This window comes from Oncorhynchus clarkii, chromosome 5 (genome assembly GCF_045791955.1).
Source record: "Oncorhynchus clarkii lewisi isolate Uvic-CL-2024 chromosome 5, UVic_Ocla_1.0, whole genome shotgun sequence".
Lineage (NCBI taxonomy): Eukaryota > Metazoa > Chordata > Actinopteri > Salmoniformes > Salmonidae > Oncorhynchus > Oncorhynchus clarkii.
Genome location: NC_092151.1, coordinates 14,023,744 through 14,042,782, shown reverse-complemented (window position 1 = coordinate 14,042,782; position 19,039 = coordinate 14,023,744). Strand labels below are relative to the sequence as shown.

Below are 19,039 nucleotides of genomic sequence, written 5' to 3'. Positions count from 1 at the left end.
GAACACTCAAAATTGAACTAGCCCCTTAGTCTCAGGCCAAAAACAATTCTGGCACGCAACGTTATGCCACGACATGTTCCCAGTAGTTTTTGGTTCCTCGGCCAGCTGCTCGCCTCACCAGCACAACACAACACAGGGCAGAGCACAGAGCACGGCCTTCTTATCGGATGGCATACAGGATGTGGATAAGGCCTGATAGCAGAAGCGGACAGACGTAAACAGAGTGAGAACCGAACAGCTGTGCTGTAGAGGATGGACATTATGACTGCCTGCTGACACACTGGGTGATATTTTAAAAATAGTCCAGTTGTTAAAGTAGCTGCTAGTGCTTTAGGCTTTCCAGCACAGCACTTGTTTCACAGCACTTAAAAATGGTTTAAATAAATTGATGATTGCATTTATCTGAGGTTGCACTGATTGACTGTGCCGGTGTCCCTTTTCACAATGGAAAGTTTTGATCACAATGTCAAAAGCCACTGCCAAGACACTCATTCAACTATGCAATTTCATTAAACCACGGATAGGGGACACCCACGCAATCGGATGGGTCAACAGTCTGAAGTTGAAGGCAGACAGCCTGCGTTCCCTTTCTGGGTCGTGTTGAGGAAGTTTTGAGCCGGACTGAAACTCGTCTGGAAAATATTAGATATCATAAAACATGTAGTATAAATATTTACCCAAACGTGAGCTTGTGCTGTGTTGCACATGCAGTATCAGTGTCAGCCAAGGGGCTGATCTTAGAACAGATGTTATCCTGCTGTGGTGTCTATGACTATATAAACAGTCAGTCTCATGACTGATACGCTCCTTGAGCTATTATATGGGTCAGAACTTATCTCACATGCTAAAGCGAAGATGGTCAATCTTATCCTTTTATTCTAGCCAAGCAGTAACAATTTTACTAATAAACTAACCATAGTCTTTATTCAAGATTTTGATTGGGAGAATTTGATATGTTAAGGCCAGTTTATACTTGGTCTAAAGACATGTCTGTAGACAATGAGAATGTGACAACGACATTTCATTTATACTCCGGTGGAATGTCTGTAGAAAGTTGCTGCGACTGTCAGTTTTCTTGATGCACAGACGTGAAAAAAGTCTATGAGACTGTCGCAACGTCTGTTGTTGCGGTTACTGGACTGCCACAGCAACCAGACCAAATCCTCCTGTGACAAGATGATGCAGGAGTTCTAAAATTCTCTGATAGAATGACCTACTTTTATTTGGTCACACTGTGGCAGTAATGTTATTTTCTGTAAGCTCACCATTACCTTGCGAACAATAATGTTGTTGTGGGTAAAGTGAAGTGAAGACGCTGTCAGCTAGAGGGAGAGAGAGAGTGAAGACGCCGTCAGCTAGAGGGAGAGAGAGAGTGAAGACGCCGTCAGCTAGAGGGAGAGAGAGAGTGAAGACGCCGTCAGCTAGAGGTAGAGAGAGTGAAGACGCCGTCAGCTAGAGGGAGAGAGAGTGAAGACGCCGTCAGCTAGAGGGAGAGAGAGAGTGAAGACACCGTCAGCTAGAGGGAGAGAGAGAGTGAAGACGCCGTCAGCTAGAGGGAGAGAGAGAATGAAGACGCCGTCAGCTAGAGGGAGAGAGAGAGTGAAGACGCTGTCAGCTAGAGGGAGAGAATGAGTGAAGATGCTGTCAGCTAGAGGGAGAGAGAGAGTGAAGACGCTGTCTGCTAGAGGGAGAGAATGAGTGAAGACGCTGTCAGCTAGAGGGAGAGAATGAGTGAAGACGCCGTCAGCTAGAGGGAGAGAGAGTGAAGACGCCGTCAGCTAGAGGGAGAGAGAGAGTGAAGACGCTGTCAGCTAGAGGGAGAGAGAGAGTGAAGACGCTGTCTGGCTGTCTGCCCTGTAGTCTGGTCCCGGCCCCGGCCTGTCTGGCTGTTCTGGCATGTCACCTAACACACACCAGATAACTTTGACTCCACAGAGAGTTAGAGTTGTCAACTCCAGTGTGTGTGTGTGTGTGTGTGTGGTCTTGTTCATCTAGCCCTGTGGTGACCTAAAATCCCCCAAAGTCCCCACAAGGATAGTAAAACAAGGAAAATTCCCCCTCGTGGGTACATTTCCCCATGTCCCCATGAGGACAAGGGCTATTTTAAGCTTAGGAATTGGGGTTGGGTTTAGGGTTAGATTTAGGGTTATGGTTAATGTTAGGGAAAATAGGATTTTGAATGGAATTTAGGTCCCCACGAGGACAGAAGAACAAAATGCGTGTGTGTGTCTGAGAGAACGTTGTTCTGAAAAGCAGCTATCTGCCTGTTATTACATTTATTTCCTCTAATATGTTGCTGGCTGTCCACACTCCACAGTAGATGGATCGTTCCATTTTGGCATGTTTAAAGGCGGTTCCTAAGTTCCAAATGTCAGTGTGTCTACCCTTGGGGTGACAGTAGGGTCATAAAACACCCCTCGTCTCCATAACCATGTCGGTTAGCTGTTAGAAGTTATTGCCCAGTGCTCCGTATTGGATGGTATTGTTATCCCCTCAACCCCAACCTCCTGTCTAACACACACATAGCAGTAACCGTCAGGGGACTTTCCTAGTTCAGGAGACAGGGGTCTGTGTGTCTGTCTGTGTGTGTGTGTGTGTGTGTAGTACCTTACGTGCCTACAGTCAGTCAGATCTTCCCCTGACTGTGCGTGAGTACCGGATATGAGAGTATGTCAAGAGCTTCAACTGCTTTCAGAATAGGATGTATGCAGTGAGGATACACCCACAGCTGGTTACACTTACCTACACATACATGTATGGTCTGTTTAGGACGTCACTATGACAACATAAGGGAGATCCTGCATACAAACAAACACACCCACTGCAGGCAAAGAAAAGGCACATGAAGAAACGGTTGTCAATCAACAGGCTCCAGTGGGTGAGACACCAGATCGCTAGGACCCCACAGTTAGCTTGGAATTGGCTTACTCACACACAGCACCACAGAAACACACAGAACATTATTCACAATGACCAACTGACTTTCCTTAGTAACTACAACAAACTGACAACCCTGAAAGCGTTTGGATTACTTGGACATTATCTCTCCATCTCTCAATCTCTCCGTCTCTTTTGTGTGATTCCTCTCATTATTATTATTTACAGACAGACATTCCACTGGCGCTCCACAGGCCGTCTCAGCCTGTCGTCTCAGCCTGCTGCCATCGAGAGAGGGAGAGAGATGGTAGGGGGGGGGGAATAGACAGAGGATGAAAAGGAAAGAGGGCAGACAAAGGGAGTAAGGGGAACAGGATGTTAACTAAAGGGAATAAGGACCTTTGTGCATGTGTACTGTATAATCAGTGTGTGTGTGTGTGTGTGGTACTAAGACAAAGTTGTGCTGATGTGAGACCATTCTGGGGGTTATTGTGGCCTATTCCAGGAAGGTTTCTCTTTCTCTCTCACACACACAGACTTCCCAGGGGGGTTACAAGTGGAGGCTTGAAGTTTAGGCACTTCTCTCTGCTCTGCGGGGACTTAAAAGAGGGGGGTGAGATGGGAAGACGGGACCTCACAGACACACACTGCACACACACTCATGGCTCTAGTAATGAGAATCTCTTATGCCTGTCTGCATTTGTCTACTTCATCAGCACTGACAAGTGGTGTGTGTGTGTCCTGTACTAGGGCAAGAGAGAGGGATGACATCCTTCCTCTGGACTTAAAGGGAAACACACGAAGGGACAGATGGATGGTGAATGGATGGGTAGCAACATGCAACAGGGTGGTGTAATGGACACATGAAAGGATCCATGTTGACACTGAGCAAACTTTGTTTAGGTGCCAATTCAAACCACTAGTGTATGTTTTGTTGAGTTTTAGCCCATGATGCAATCCACCAAATGTAAATAACAAAATGCTGTTAGAGTATTAACTTCCTGTAAGGAAGTGTTTCGATAAGGACACTATACGGATTTCCCTTGTTGTTGCAATGTTCCTGTAAGTCTAGAAAGCCAGACAGCTGTGTTTTGACCACTCACTCCCCCTCTCCCTCCTTCTTTTCTCCTCTCCTTCTCTTCCCCTCCCTAATTATCTCCTCTCTCCCTCTGTAAGACACATCTGGAAATAGTCTCTCTTCTCTGTCCACATCGCTTTCTTTCTCTTCCCTCTGTAAGACACTGTCCACATCTTTCTTTCTTTCTCTTCCTTCTAAAGTTTCTATTCACTCCAAGCTTCACCTGGTTCCTTTCCCTCAATGTAATCTGGAAGCATAACCACAATGGGGCTCGTGCACGTAACACGAACACTCATAGAACACACAAGTATGCACACACACACTGAGTGTAATCCCCATTAGTCTAAAATTGTTTGTGTGTGTGTGTGTGCAAATGTTTGTGTGTTTCTTAAGAGTGTTCATCAGCTCAAGTACCCAGTTTCCTACACACAGGCACACAAATCCCTGCACTTGCAGACCAAATAGCACTGGAAAGAAAACAGGACAAAAACCTGCCCAAACTATACAGAAAACAGCTTGCAACAAATGTGACTGCACTGGTGGTGGAAAAGACCATGTTATCATAACATTGTCAAAATAGTTAGTTTTTTGAGAAACATTTTGTTTATATATGGAGCCTTCAGAAAGTATTCAGACCCCTTGACTTTTTCCCTATTTTGTTACGTTACAGCCTTATTCTAAAACGTTTTTTTTCCCTCATCAATCTACACACAATAACCCATAACGATGAAGCAAAAACACATGAAGAAATTATTGCAAAATTATAAAAAACTAAAATATCACATTTATATAAGGATTCAGACCCTTTACTCAGCGATTACAGCATAGAGTCTTCTTGGGTATGATGCTACAAGCTTGGCATACCTGTATTTGGGGAGTTTCTCCCATTCTTCTCTGCAGATCCTCTCAAGCTCTGTCAGATTGGATGGGGAGTGTCGCTGCACGGCTATTTTCAGGTCTCTACAGAGATGTTCGATCTGGTTCAAGTCCGGGCTGTGCCACTCAAGGACATTCAGAGACTTGTCCCGAAGCCACTCTTGCGTTGTCTTGGCTGTGTGCTTAGGGTCATTGTCCTGTTGGAAGGTGAACCTTTGCCTCAGTCTGAGGTCCTGAGCGCTCTGGAGCAGGTTTTTAATCGAGTACATTGCTCTGTTCATCTTTGCCTTGATCCTGGCTAGTCTCCCAGTCCTGGCCGCAGAAAAACATCCCCACAGCATGATGCTGCCACCACCATGCTTCACCGTAGGGATGGTGCCAGGTCTACAAGTATTTCACTACACTCGCAATAACATCTGCTAACCATGTGTATGTGACCAATAAAATGTTATTGGATTTTAAGGTTTCCTCCAGTAGTGATGCTTGGCATTCAGGTCAAAGTATTCAATCTTGGTTTCATCAGAGAATCTTGTTTCTCATGGTCTGAGAGTCTATAGGTGCCTTTTGGCAAACTCCAGGCTGTCATGTGCCTTTTACTGAGGAGTGGCATCCATCTGGCCACTCTACCATAAAGGCCTGATTTGTGGAGTGCTGCAGAGATGGTTGTCCTTCTGAAAGGTTCTCCCATCTCCACAGAGGAACTCTTGAGCTCTGTCAGAGTGACCAATGGGTTCTTGGTCACCTCCCTGACCAAGGCCCTTCTCCCCCAAATGCTCAGTTTGGCCAGGCGGCCAGCTCTAGGAAGAGTCTTGGCGGTTCCAAACTTCTACCATTTAAGAATGATGGAGGTCACTGTGCTCTTGGGGACCTTCAAATGCCCCAGAAATATTTTGGTAGCCTTACCCAGATCTGTGCCTCGACACAATCCTGTCTCTGAGCTCTACAGACAATTCCTTCTCACTCATGACTTGGTTTTTGCTCTGACCTAACCTAACAAAATGTGGAAAAAGTCAAGAGGTCTGAATACTTTCCGAAGGCACTGTATGTATTTATTTTAGAGCCACATACTTTGTCCTTTGGGGTATGTCACAACACAGAATCAATTCATTGGCCCTAACTTTCCTATTGTGAAATAACTTCATATTTTGGGATGCTATAACTGACTCAACACTCCCAACAAAAAACAATATGAAAGTTGTGCTTTTATTAATGAACCAGAAAACTATCAAGAGCTATATCTGAACATTTATCTAAGTTAGCTGGCTAACTTCATCCTAACTTAAGGTTAGGGATTGCATTTTGGGACACATTTTTGGAATGCCTCTTGCCAACATCACCCTAACATTACTACACTTACACCCAACCTACGAATGGACTGAACCAAAAACCAAACAAGGGGGTGTGTGTCGGGGACAGAACAGCCCTCCCTGCCAGAGACTGATGTCTCAGTGGCCAACAGTCACTCTCTACCCCCCTTCTCGCGAACCCTGATGGCCCTTGAAGTGAAGCGATGATATCATGTGCCACTTAGATCTCTGATCGGCCCGGGCGATTGTTTATATCTTGCCTTCAGTCCCTCCACGGCTGCCACATTCAATCCCTCCTCTCTCCTTTTCTCATTCAGCCAAGTCTCTCAGGATTACTTTATGGTTGCTATAATTAAGCTAAGGTCCAAGGGGGTGTGGTATATGTCCAATATACCACGGCTAAGGGCTATTCTTAGGTACGTCGCAACGCCCCTAGGCTGTGGTATATTGGCAATATAACACAAACACCTTATTGCTATTAAAAACTGGTTACCAACATAATTAGAGCAGTAAAAATACATGTTTGTCATACCCATGGTATACGGTCTGATATACCACGGCTGTCAGCCAATCAGCATTAATGTGGTTATAATAAGGACACTCCTTCTACTATCCATCCAGGTACGTGTAGAATGTACAGTATGGGTGGGCAAAGTATCATTAATGGAATCAATTCTTGGTTTTAGAATGCTACAGAAGATATGTGGAGGAGAAGGCCAGAGAGAGAGTAAGGAGAGCAATAGAGAGGGGAAGTTATTTGGCAAAGGGCTAATGCTGGTGGCTAATGCTGGTGGCTAATGCCGGTGGCGTCTGCTGTGACATCTCTAAAGTCCTGTGAGGACCCTAGGCTCATCTCAGTCTGTTATGACAACTCTTGTTTTGTCCTCATTTATGTATTTTGGGCTAGTTAAAATGATTTGGCACGCAATATTCCAAATCAATACTTCAGCAATGTAGAATAAATAAAAGAGGGTGTTAGTGCCCGTTTGCTTACAGAGACCTGAAAAGTTGGGCTCTCTGAAAATCCTCTCTGTATTTATTTCACCCAAAAGGCACCATCAGTCTTCTTAGCAGTGGGAGTTAGGTTTGAAAGGATTGATACTGTCAATCTGTAGCTGACCAAAGGAGCGAGTCTGTCTGCAAAGACACCCACGCAAAAACAATTTATTAGACCAGTGTTAGCATGGAGGAGTAATGCTATCACCAGAAGTGAACTCCCTTTAAAACAGCACAGACTGGCCATTGGATATCTAACCGGAGCAAGCCCAAGGTTGGGTCTTTGTGTTTCACCCTCCTTTGTTTGGTGTCGGTGAAGAAGGTCAAGTTCTTTCATTGCTGTGGCTATGACTGGGAAGGTGTAAGATAATAGGATAATATTGGAGACAACACTGTGTGCTGCTAGCCTGCGTCTTCTGTTTTGGGTCAGACACACACATTCCTCTGTGCAGGAATCTGTAAGAATAACACTGTCGCACTTTACTATGACAATATGGAGGAGAGGAATGAGGACTGGAAGTAACTAAGGGGGAAAGGGGTACCACAGGGTTGACCAATCTTTATTTTACATTTTCATATTGCTAGCAAATATTTTGTCCTGTTCCGTAAATTCCCCCAGACTTAAGAGTCATCTTTTCCGGCTGATAATCAGATTGAGCGTAACGTAAACTTGTTTTTGAAATGATTATGTTCTCTCAATGGCCGTAAATCAACACCTAGCTCTGGCTGCCAGAGCTCTGCGGGGGTGGACGTTTAAAGGGGCAACAGGGAGATAAAGAACTAGGCCTGATGGGGTCCAGATGTGCAGCTGTAGTACTGTACTGCTTGAGCCTCAGTCTCCCTTTAGAGAGCCCTGTCACCACAATATGGCCTCCATTCACATCCCTCTGCAATTCTGCCCTCTTCAAACCCTGCTCTCACATCTCCTTTCCTCTATAGCAGCACTCCCGTTCACTCCTTTTCACTGCCCTAAATCAATCCCCCCTCTCTCTCTCAACTCTAAATCACTGTCCCTTCTATTGTCCAGCCCTTTTTGTCATTCAATGCTGTTCAGTGTTCTCTCAATCGATAATACAACAATGCCGTGACGACAACACAAGGAGCTCTGTGTCTATCAGACTCCGTGCCGGGCAGACTCTGCTTTGGTTTGTCATGTCTGAACTATAGGCCTCTGATCGGAGAGAACTCGACAATGAATACACACAAAACCAGTGGTGTAAAGTACTGTGCTTTGCTTAATATAAGGAATTTTAAATGATTTATACATTTACTTCTGATATTTAGGTATACTTTAGCAATTACATTTACTTTTGATACTAAAGTATATTTAAAACCAAATACTTTTAGACTTTTACTGAAGTAGTATTTTACCAGTTGACTTTCACATTTACTTGAGGAGCTTTCTATTAAAAAGGTATCTATACTTTTACTCAAGTATGACAATTGGGTACTTTTTCCACCACAGCACAAAACCAAAACTACCAGCCAAAACATAGAGATGTTCCCTTTTCTTTATATGACCTAGAAAAAGATGTAATGCTGTCAATGTGTTGTGATATGCAATCCATTAACTCCCTGATCCTATGACCTAAGGATAAGGTAACAACTACATTCAGCTGTTTGGGTCCTTATCTATAGGCATGACCTATAGAACATACTAGAACAGGCTTAACAACAGTGTTATTTTTCTCATCTGCAAGAGCTAACACAGGAGTTTCAAACTGAAAATATCAAAGCAATACAGAAATGACAAAAAGCTGACCTGACCATAAGAAGAATGACGTAGCATTTATAATAAAAGCAGAACCTTAAAAGACATTCAATAACGCTTTGAATCTTTCTGAAACTAAAGCCTTATCCTGAATTACTTTTGAGGTATTCAAAACCTTTTTCAACCGTTCTAACCCAACAGCAGAGTAATCTCATCCAGTGTTTTGAACAGTGAAGTTCGGCTCGCCCTGCATTCCCTGAGCCATTTTAACGACCCGGACTCTTTGGCGTCTAATCACGTAAATACGTTTCGCTTTAGTGCTGTGACCTAGAAGAACATCATGTTATTGTTTATGGCTATGTTTAATGTTATGTTTATGTTTAAGGATAACAAGGAATTAAGTAGTAGTGCTGGATGCATGACATCATCAACTGTAGATGAGTGGAATCGATCTGATAGCCTTCGCTGGGAGCATCTTAATTGAATTTCCTAGTGGAAGGTTAAAAGGAAGGGCAGAAAGAGGGAGGGACATGGAGAATGAGGGAGGAAAATGGATGAAAAGAGAGGGAGGAGAGATTAAGAGAGGGACTGTTGGAGAATGTAGGTAGAAGGAAACAGACACGTGGAGACAGAGTGTTTACAGGATTCTGGGGAAGCCTCTCTCAAACCCAGACTGGCTCAATATCCTACGATTACACAACCACTCACACACTATCAGATGGGAGAAGGCAGGTATTGGGTTTCCAGGAAAACACTGAATACAGACAGTCAAGGATCAATACATCTCCAGAGGTATCAAAGCTACAACTGGGCCTGAAGTTGAACACCATCTGCTTTTATGGCCTCAAGACAGGCGTGGAGAGTGAGTGTGCAGGTAGCTTAGTGGTTAAGAGCAATGGGCCAGTAACCAAAAGGTTGTTGGTTCAAATCCTCAAGCCAACTAGGTGAAAAATCGGGAGCACGGGAGCAGTTAAGAGCATCTGATAAAATGTATCTTCAGAATGTCTTGAGCTAAACCCAATGAGAAAGTGGTGTAAGACGAATTGGGTATGAGAGGCCTGTCTTTTAAAATCGAAGAGGGGACCTGACATAGAAGTTAGCTAATCACAATGAGGGTATTAGGACTGTGGTAGGAAGGGAGGGCCTTCACTTTCACTGAGGGTCACAGAGAGGATTTATATGTCTAGTGAAAAGGCCGAATAGGGTCTATAAAGTGAGTGTTGGGAGACATTCAATTTGACAGAAATGCCATAATGTAACATTCTCCGCTTTCTAGAGGACCAAAGAAAACATAAAACAGGCATGCGTCAAACAAACCATTCTTTGAAAATGTCTGTTCTATTTTACAGAAATGAGATAAACGGCCTGAAATTCTTGCCTCAAACTCACAGTCAATTTGCAGACGAAAACAAAATATAATACTAACATGAAAAAGCCACCCAGCAGAAGCTGGCTCTCTCGATGGTTCTTGAAGGCCAAAGAGGAGCTTGTGTGTTTGGTTTGCAGTGGTGTGTGTATGCGGCGAGTGCCCTGGAGTGAGAAGACTGATTAGCCTTAATCAACTAACAGGATTAAGAGTTGGATGGATTAGATGAAGGCACAGTACCGCCACTCTCCAGGCACGTGACCAGCATTGGTGATACACGCATGCAGATTCCCAAAATGCCAAGCTGAAAATGTGCCACTCCGTGCCTTTAAAAAAATATATATTTTACCTTTGTTTAACTAGGCAAGTCAGTTAAGAACAAATTCTTATTTACAATGACGACCTAGGAACAGTGGGTTAACTGCCTTGTTCAGGGGCAGAACGACAGATTTTTACCTTGTCAGCTCGGGGATTGATCCCCACCTTGATCAACAGGAATCATGAGACAAACACCATGCTTGTTCGATAGCCTCGTGTCATCCTCTGCATTTAGAGGAAGATATAGAATAGATTTATATATTGTCAGTTTGGGATTTCAGAAACAGGGACTCAGCCAAGGCTAAAATAATTTTGTTTCTTCAAAACATAATGTAGACCTATTGACTACGGATGGTTATCGAGACAGGGGGCTTCAGTGTACTCGCATACTCCCTTAAAAGACCTTCGCCTGAAAAATATGAAAAAGCGGCAAAAGTGCTGTTTGTCCATCTTGAGACGCCGTAGCCAGTATACACTTCTTCAAAATAGTCAGAAGGAATCTAAGATAACTCAAGAAATCTGTCAATAATTATATATTTTTTGCAGAGGAGATCTTAGTTGCGTAATTTTACATCTAACTAAGATGTTTGGTGCAGTATTTCTCAAGTGAAAAAGTGTGAATGAAAATGAGTTGTCTATCGCTGAATAAAAAACAAACACTTCACTGAAGAATCCCTACTGTTGACCAATGACCGACGTAGGGGCGTAGACTTCGGCTCCGAACTTGGGCTTGCCTCGAGAAATGTTTGTGTGTGCACGTACAGTCGAAAAAACCATTGCCAAAAACCAAAACATCACAAAATGTCGTCATAATATATGCATTAACTGTTCCGGATAGGAAGCATGCAGACGTCTTAACAGACCTCTGCTATGTGTGACACAGTTTAGTGTTTTTTTCTGTTTACGAAATAATGGTATACAGTAAGCACCTGAGAGACATGGATGTTGTTGTATGTGTGTTAATATTTCCCTTTCCATGAACTACTAAAATGTACATGACAGGCCAAGGCAAACCATTTCAACACACTATGGTCTAGGACTATATCTCTTGCAGACTGAGAAGTACTGAAAAGTAGGTTGAACACGTAAATTGCTCAAATAGAGTGACTGGCTGGTCACTTCTTTTTCCTTCTCGATTTGGTCTATTTGTGTTTATTGGAGGGAAAGTTGGCCGTGGAAAGAATGTGTCAGCCGAGACCTACGTCCCACTGTGTCTACATGCTGGATGAACAAAATGTTTTTACCGTGAAGATCTCTATGGTCTGTAATATTATCATTATAGTATAATGGAAACTACAATCAAATCTAATCTGTTTAAGCAATGTGTATTCAGTATCTTTGTTTACAGCTACCCGCAGGGCACACACACCTGTCTTATTCTTGACTACCCGCAGGGCACACACACCTGTCTTATTCTTGACTACCCGCAGGGCACACACACCTGTCTTATTCTTGACTACTCGCAGGGCACACACACCTGTCTTATTCTTGACTACCCGCAGGGCACACACACCTGTCTTATTCTTGACTACCCGCAGGGCACACACACCTGTCTTATTCTTGACTACTCGCAGGGCACACACACCTGTCTTATTCTTGACTACCCGCAGGGCACACACACCTGTCTTATTCTTGACTACCCGCAGGGCACACACACACCTGTCTTATTCTTGAACAGTTCTGAAATGCGTGCGAGCGGAGTCCATATGGAATCTAGAGTAGCCTACTCAAAACCATTCTGTTAGTTTATTGGAAAACAACTATGTTCCTCGGCATACACATCAAGGACAAACTGAAATGGTCCACCCACACAGACAGTGTGGTGAAGAAGGAGCAACAGCAACAGTGCCTCTTCAACCTCAGGAGGCTGAAGAAATTGAGCTTGTCACCCAAAACTCTCCCAAACCTTTTTCAGATGCACAATTGATAGCACCTTGTTGGGCTGTATCACCGCCTGGTACAGCAACTGCACCGCCCACAACCACAAGGCTCTCCAGAGGGTGGTGCAGTCTGCACAACACATCACCGGGGGCAAACTACCTGCCCTCCAGGACAAGGACAACAACCAGGGCAACAACCACCCGAGTCTACCCCGCTATCATCCAGAAGGCGAGATCAGTACAGGTGCATCAAAGCTGGGACTGAGACAGAAGCCGTATTTCAGTCTCAAGGCTATCAGACTGTTAAACAGCCATCACTAATAGCCTAACCACCGATCACGCAACATTATAGACAAAACGTTCAAATCCTAACGCTGCAGAATTATTTTGCTGCACCAATACAGGTCCAGGTAAGATCCTACATCTCTACTACTGGCTAAATACTGTATTCAAGGTTTAATTGAATTCCCTATCGTTCAGGTAATATTCAGTCCAAACTACTACACCTCCATTCCTAATGCACAGACTACTTCAAGCAGAGAGTAATCAGTGTGGTCACTTTCTATTCTCCTCTTTGACCAAGTTTTGCTGGTGATTTAGGGCCATAAGATATGGCTACAGAGTGTGTCATTGAACACGATACACCTGTTTCCTTCTGCCAGCACACTATAACTAAGAGCCTGGCACGAAATTTACCAGTTGCTCTCGCTCAAGCGTCCTCTGATTTTGTACAGTACAGTATGGGTGGAGGAAGTATAGTTGTTGCTCAATGAAACAGCAGATGTAAAATTCAGCTGAGGCCATTATTTTCCCAAAGGACAAGCAGCAGTGGAGTTATTCAGCTAGCCAACTCTCCCCGACCCCCCTCCAGAACTACACGATGGAGAAGACTTGAACAAAGAAAATTATTCTAACAAAGATTTCGAAGATCCATGGATGGACGACACGCTTCACAGTCACACACTACTCACAAAAGGTCATTACTAAACAGGAACGTTTCAGTCATTTAAGAGGCATTATTTCCCCCACAGACATAAAATATATTTCAGTATGAGACTACTTCAATACATGTTGCTTCTCCCAAACCCATCCAGTTTTTTTCTCTGGTTATTTTAGTTAATTGGTTATAATAGGGGAAGAGTGTGGAGTTGAAGGATTTCAACCCCGTACACGGAGATTGGACACCAGAGAGGCTGTGGGTTGGAGGCAGTCTGACCTGTCTGAGCTTTAGAAAACCCCTGATCTTATTGCCGCCTTGGAGCCAGGAGAGAGAATTAGAAAGCTGTAGTGACTCACACACACAGCTGTCGACAGAGTGCACACACAGCCACATCCCCTGCCCACACACCCTCATTCAAGGGTTCTTTATTTTTACATTGTAAAATAATAGTGAAGACATCAAAACTATGAAATAAAACATATGGAATGATGTTAAATAAATCAAAATATATTTTATATTCAAGATTCTTCAAAGTAGCTACCGTTTGCCTTGATGACAGCTTTGCACACTCTGGAAGGCTATTACAACAGTCTTGAAGGATTTCCTAAATATGCTGAGTACATGTTGGCTGCTTTTCCATCACTCTGCGGTCCAACTCATCCCAAACCATCTCAGTTGGGTTGCGGTCAGGTGATTGTGGAGGCCAGGTCATCTGATGCAGCACTCTGTCACTCTCCTTCTTGGTCAAATAGCCCATACACAGCCTGGAGGTGTGTTGGGTCATTGCCCTGTTGAAAAACAGCGCAAACCAGATGGGATGGCGAAACGCTGCAGAATGCTGTGGTTGCCATGCTGGTTAAGTGTGCCTAGACTTCTAAATAAATCACAGACAGTCTCACCAGCAAAACACCCCCACACCATCACACCTCCTCCTCCATGCTTCACGATGGGAACTACACATGCGCATATCATCTGTTCACCAACTCTGCGTCTCACAAAGACACAGCGGTTGGAACCAAAAATCTCAAATTTGGACTCATCAGACCAAAGGACAGATTTCCACCGGTCTAATGTTCATTGCTCGTGTTTCTTGGCCCAAGCAAGTCTCTTATTATTATTGGTGTCCTTTAGTAGTGGTTTCTTTGCAGCAATTTGACCATGAAGGCCTGATTCACACAGTCTCCTCTGAACGGTTGATGTTGAGATGTCTGTTACTTGACATCATTTGGGTTTTTATTTATTTCTGAGTCTGGTAACTCGAATGAATTTATCCTCTACCGCAGAGGGAACTCTGGGTCTACCTTTCCTGTGGTGGTCCTCATGAGAGCCAATTTCATCATAGAGCTTGATGGTTTTTGCGACTGCACTTGAAGAAACGTTCAAAGTTCTTGAAATTATCCGGATTGACTGACCTTCATAAATTAAAGTAATGATGGAATGTCGTTACTCTTTACTTATTTGAGCTGTTCTTGCCATAATATGTGTAACGGATGTGAAACGGCTAGCTAGTTAGCGGTGGTGCACGATAAATAGCATTTCAATCGATGACGTCATTTGCTCTGAGACCTTGAAGTAGTAGTTCCCCTTGCTCTGCAAGGGCCGTGGCTTTTGTGTAACGATGCTTTGTGGGTGACTGTTGTTGATGTGTGCAGAGGGTCCCTGGTTCGCGCCCGGGTATGGGCGAGGAGACTGTCTAAAGTTATATTGTTACATATGGACTTGGTATTTTACCAAATAGGGCTATATTCTGAATACCCCCCTACCTTGTGACAACACAACTGATTGGCTCAAATGCTAAGAAGGAAAGAAACTCCACAAATGACCTTCTAACAAGACTACCTCATGAAGCTTGTTGAGGTCCAAGGTGTGCAAAAAATGTCATCAAGGCAAAGGGTGGCTACCTGGAAGAATCTCAAATATAAAACATATATTTTTTATTTGTTTAACACTTTTCTGGTTACTACATGATTCCATATGTGTTTATTTCATAGTTTTGATGTCTTCACTGTCTACAATGCAAAAAAATAGTAAACAGAAAGAAAAACCCTGTATTGAGTAAGTGTGTCCAAACTTTGGACTGGTACTGTAAATATAATATAAATATATATTTTTTTACTTTTACCCCAATTTTTACTTTTTCTCCCCAATTTCGTGATATCCCATTGGTAGTCTTGTCCCATTGGTAGTCTTGTCCCATTGGTAGTCTTGTCCCATTGGTAGTCTTGTCCCATTGGTAGTCTTGTCCCTTTGGTAGTCTTGTCCCTTTGGTAGTCTTGTCCCTTTGGTAGTCTTGTCCCATTGGTAGTCTTGTCCCATCGCTGAAACTCCCGTATGGACACAGGAGTGGCGAAGGTCGAGGGCCATACGTCCTCCGAATCACGACCTTGCCAGACAGGTTGTGTCCCACATCTAAAATCAGTCCCTGATTCAAGGGGGAAAATGAAGAAATGCAGTGGAACTGGCTTCGAAGTCCAGAGTTGAGTGTGAGGGACATAGTCTATTACTGACATCACCAGCGAGGCAGTGTGTTATTTGGAAAGTAGAAAACATACTGCTTGGTCAATAGTCAACACTGTGACATATTGAAATCCAATTGAAACGATTATTGTGGCTGGTTCACTGGCTTCGTTTTAAAAGCTGTCTTGTACCATTTGGGGGGAAAACAACTAGTGACGGGTGTTGTGTCTGTTCCATACAATAATAGTGTTTTTAAAACATTAAAATCAAATTGATGATGGCTCCAACTCATATAACCTTGTCCTCTAAAGGGGTTTCATGGATGATTATTTATGACTGGTATTCATTTAATTTAATAAGCAGCATAGACTTGTTGAGCAATTTATTTTGTAAAATTATAACAGTGACTAAAACGATTTTCTTGTTCAGTGTCTATGCATTGTGGACCAATATATTGTTAACTAATTAGTTGTACTAAAAACTCAAATCAGGGTACTTATGTTGTTTGAAGGGCTCACTTGCTAAACAGACATGTGTCTCAATGTTCGATCCCTGTACAAATAAAGGATACATACAAAATAAAATAAAAACAGGCTATATTAAGAAATAATAAACAGTTACATGTTTGTTCTTCATCAATAAAACATATCGATTTCACAACGTGTGTTGAACTTTTCTGGAAAGAAACGGCTACTCAAACTATGTTGATGCATTTCAAAAGGATTACAACTATAGCCTACTAATGTTGATGCGCACTTAAACGTATTGGACTTCAATAACTGTGTCATTGACACTAAGGCAGAAGTAAACAACAAAACACAACAGAACACATATCGTATCCTCTCAAACCCCTAGGCTATAAACCTTCATCAATCACCTGTGGTAGCTTGGATAACAGACCAGTTAACAAACGCATTGAAAACCGCACACAGTGCGCAGTAAATAAGTTATTTCGTTACCTCCAACTGCGGAAGGTCAGGGTCCAGTTGGGTGAAGCTATGCAAGACAACAGGGCTCGCATCCCCGGCAACCTCTAGTTTCACCCCGTCCCAGATGTTGCGTATCCTCCAGGTGCTGGCATCGAACATCACATCAGGGGAACTCAGCTTGATACTGCGTCCCTCGCACTGAGCTCCCGTTAGATAAACCATTGGTGTCGTCCGTCGGTATCGCTACAACAGCAACAATGTCATATGAAGCCTACACCGTGGTAGTCTTCCCCCATGTCTTGCGGGTAAAACGGCGTCCTGTTTTTTCTCTCACAAAAGCCCTTGACAAACTGAACACCCAGGAGTATGTAGGCTACTACTGACTGCTCTCTGTGTTTGTTGTTTTTATGTCTGCTCTGCTCCGGGAAGCGGGGACAGAGGTTGGCTTGGAAAGAATGGGCCAGCTCGTTTTGCATGGCCCGGTTCCCGGGGTTCGTGGCGATTTAACTTAAGGACCAATGGAATGATCTAAACATTTTAAAAACTCCGTTAACCGGGTCACCGGGCCATGCAAAACGAACTGGCCCATTCAGCCGGGTCCATAGCTCCTCCCCCGACGCAGGAACGCCTGCCCCCTCGTGGGAAGGTGATGTCATTTTCGCAGCAACGTGATGTGGGCAGAAAGTCGTTCTGTAGGACATAGGTCGTAAACTGTACAGCTCTTAAAACGATTCACACCCTTATGTTATCCATCCTATGCTGTATTCTTGCACTTCAAAAAGATACGTTTGAGAGGGCCACCAACAGAAATGTAAACGGTGAAAAATGTCTCATTAAATTTTAACTCGCAAATAGCACTTGCTTTTTTTGTATTTTTATTTAACCCGGACGACACTGGGACAATTGTGCACCACCCTATGGGACTCCCGATCACGGCCGGTTGTGACACAGCCTGGGAACGAACCAGGGTCTGTAGTGAAGCCTCTAGCACTGCAATGCAGTACCTTAGACCGCTGCACCACTTGGGAGTCCAAAGTATTTATATGATCTGTATCCATACCATGAGAGCAATATTAGGCTTTTCTCAATTTTAATATAGGCCTAGCTATAGGCCTAGCTATAGGCCTAGCTATAGCTATCCTGTATGTATGTATTATATTACATTAAAGCATTGATGCATATTTCATATTTTTTCATTCTCCTTCCTCCAGTCTTTGTTAGTACTTGTATTTGATTATTTTACGATGATAAGCACTTTGTTACCTGTATTGGAAAACGCTATTCAAATAAAGTTATTGTTATTATTATTAAAGGCAATGTTTGAAAAAACATATGTCTTTCACAGTTTAAAGATTAAGCTGTGAATGTGAAATACTTGAAGGAGACAGAAACAAACTCATTTGTTTTGTTGAGTATAGAACAGGGCAGTCTGAGCTGCCCCCACACATATCCTCAGCAACCTTTTGGTTGCTCCACTTTCTACATCTGTTTTGCGTTATGTGTGGGCTGAGCCGCCCGAGTCACTGCCAGTAAACGCAGGCTGAAAACAAAGTCAGGGAGGCTGAGGAATGTGAAGAGGGAGAATGGAGAGCAGAGAGGGGTGGGGGTTTAGGGGTTGGGGCTGACTAGGGACAATGTTGGGGTGCTGCTGTTTTCAGTGAAAAACTAAGGTCATTAGTGGGTTTCGAAGTGAGTATAATATTTAAGTGAGATGTGGTTGCTTCACCTAGCTATCTTAAGCTGACTGGATAACTAAAATGACTCAAATATAAATGTAAGTGTATCTTTGCAGAAATGTGAATGTGTTATTGTAATAAAACATGATATAGTATGTATTTATTTTGTGTTTGAGCGTGTGAGTGTGTGTGAGTGTGTGTGAGTGCCCGCGTGTGTGTAGGGATGTAATGGTAACCCTATTAACGCCGCACCAGCGGTCATGGGTCAAATTCCACGTGACTGTTGAGTCACGGTAACCACTACAAAACTACGCTCTGTAAATGAATGGCGCTGATAGCAAGTTTGGCTATTAACACCTAACAGCCCTCAAGTCACAAATGGGCTAGTACTCAATCAATCATTCAATCAAATTGATTTAAAATCAAACACTTTATGATTAAATTGGAATAATCTGAACGATGATAATAAATTATTGATGATGGAAGTTAGAGGTCCTGTTCCGAAATGGACCCGGGGATTTCCCACCCAGACCCGATTTGCAAAAATACATTTAAACATTCATGGTCTCCGTGGATCTTATTTCAAACTCAAAGCCAAACACAACAGCAGCTATCGGAGACGCATATT

The 19,039-nt window shown here is 43.3% G+C and overlaps 1 protein-coding gene across 4 annotated transcripts in view; it reads right to left on the bottom strand.

The window, feature by feature from the left end:
- Positions 1-19,039, bottom strand: part of LOC139408389 (ral guanine nucleotide dissociation stimulator-like) — a 100,049-nt gene that overhangs the window by 57,834 nt on the left and 23,176 nt on the right. The window contains exon 1 of one of the 4 annotated variants that reach the window (XM_071152194.1): positions 16,766-17,153. The exons of 2 other annotated variants lie outside the window; for them this stretch is intronic. In XM_071152194.1, the coding sequence (XP_071008295.1) occupies positions 16,766-16,957 (192 nt within the window). In that variant the 5' untranslated portion in view covers positions 16,958-17,153. Of the gene's footprint in view, positions 1-16,765; positions 17,154-19,039 lie in introns of those variants that run through there. One more of the 4 variants, XM_071152193.1, reaches the window with a different exon arrangement.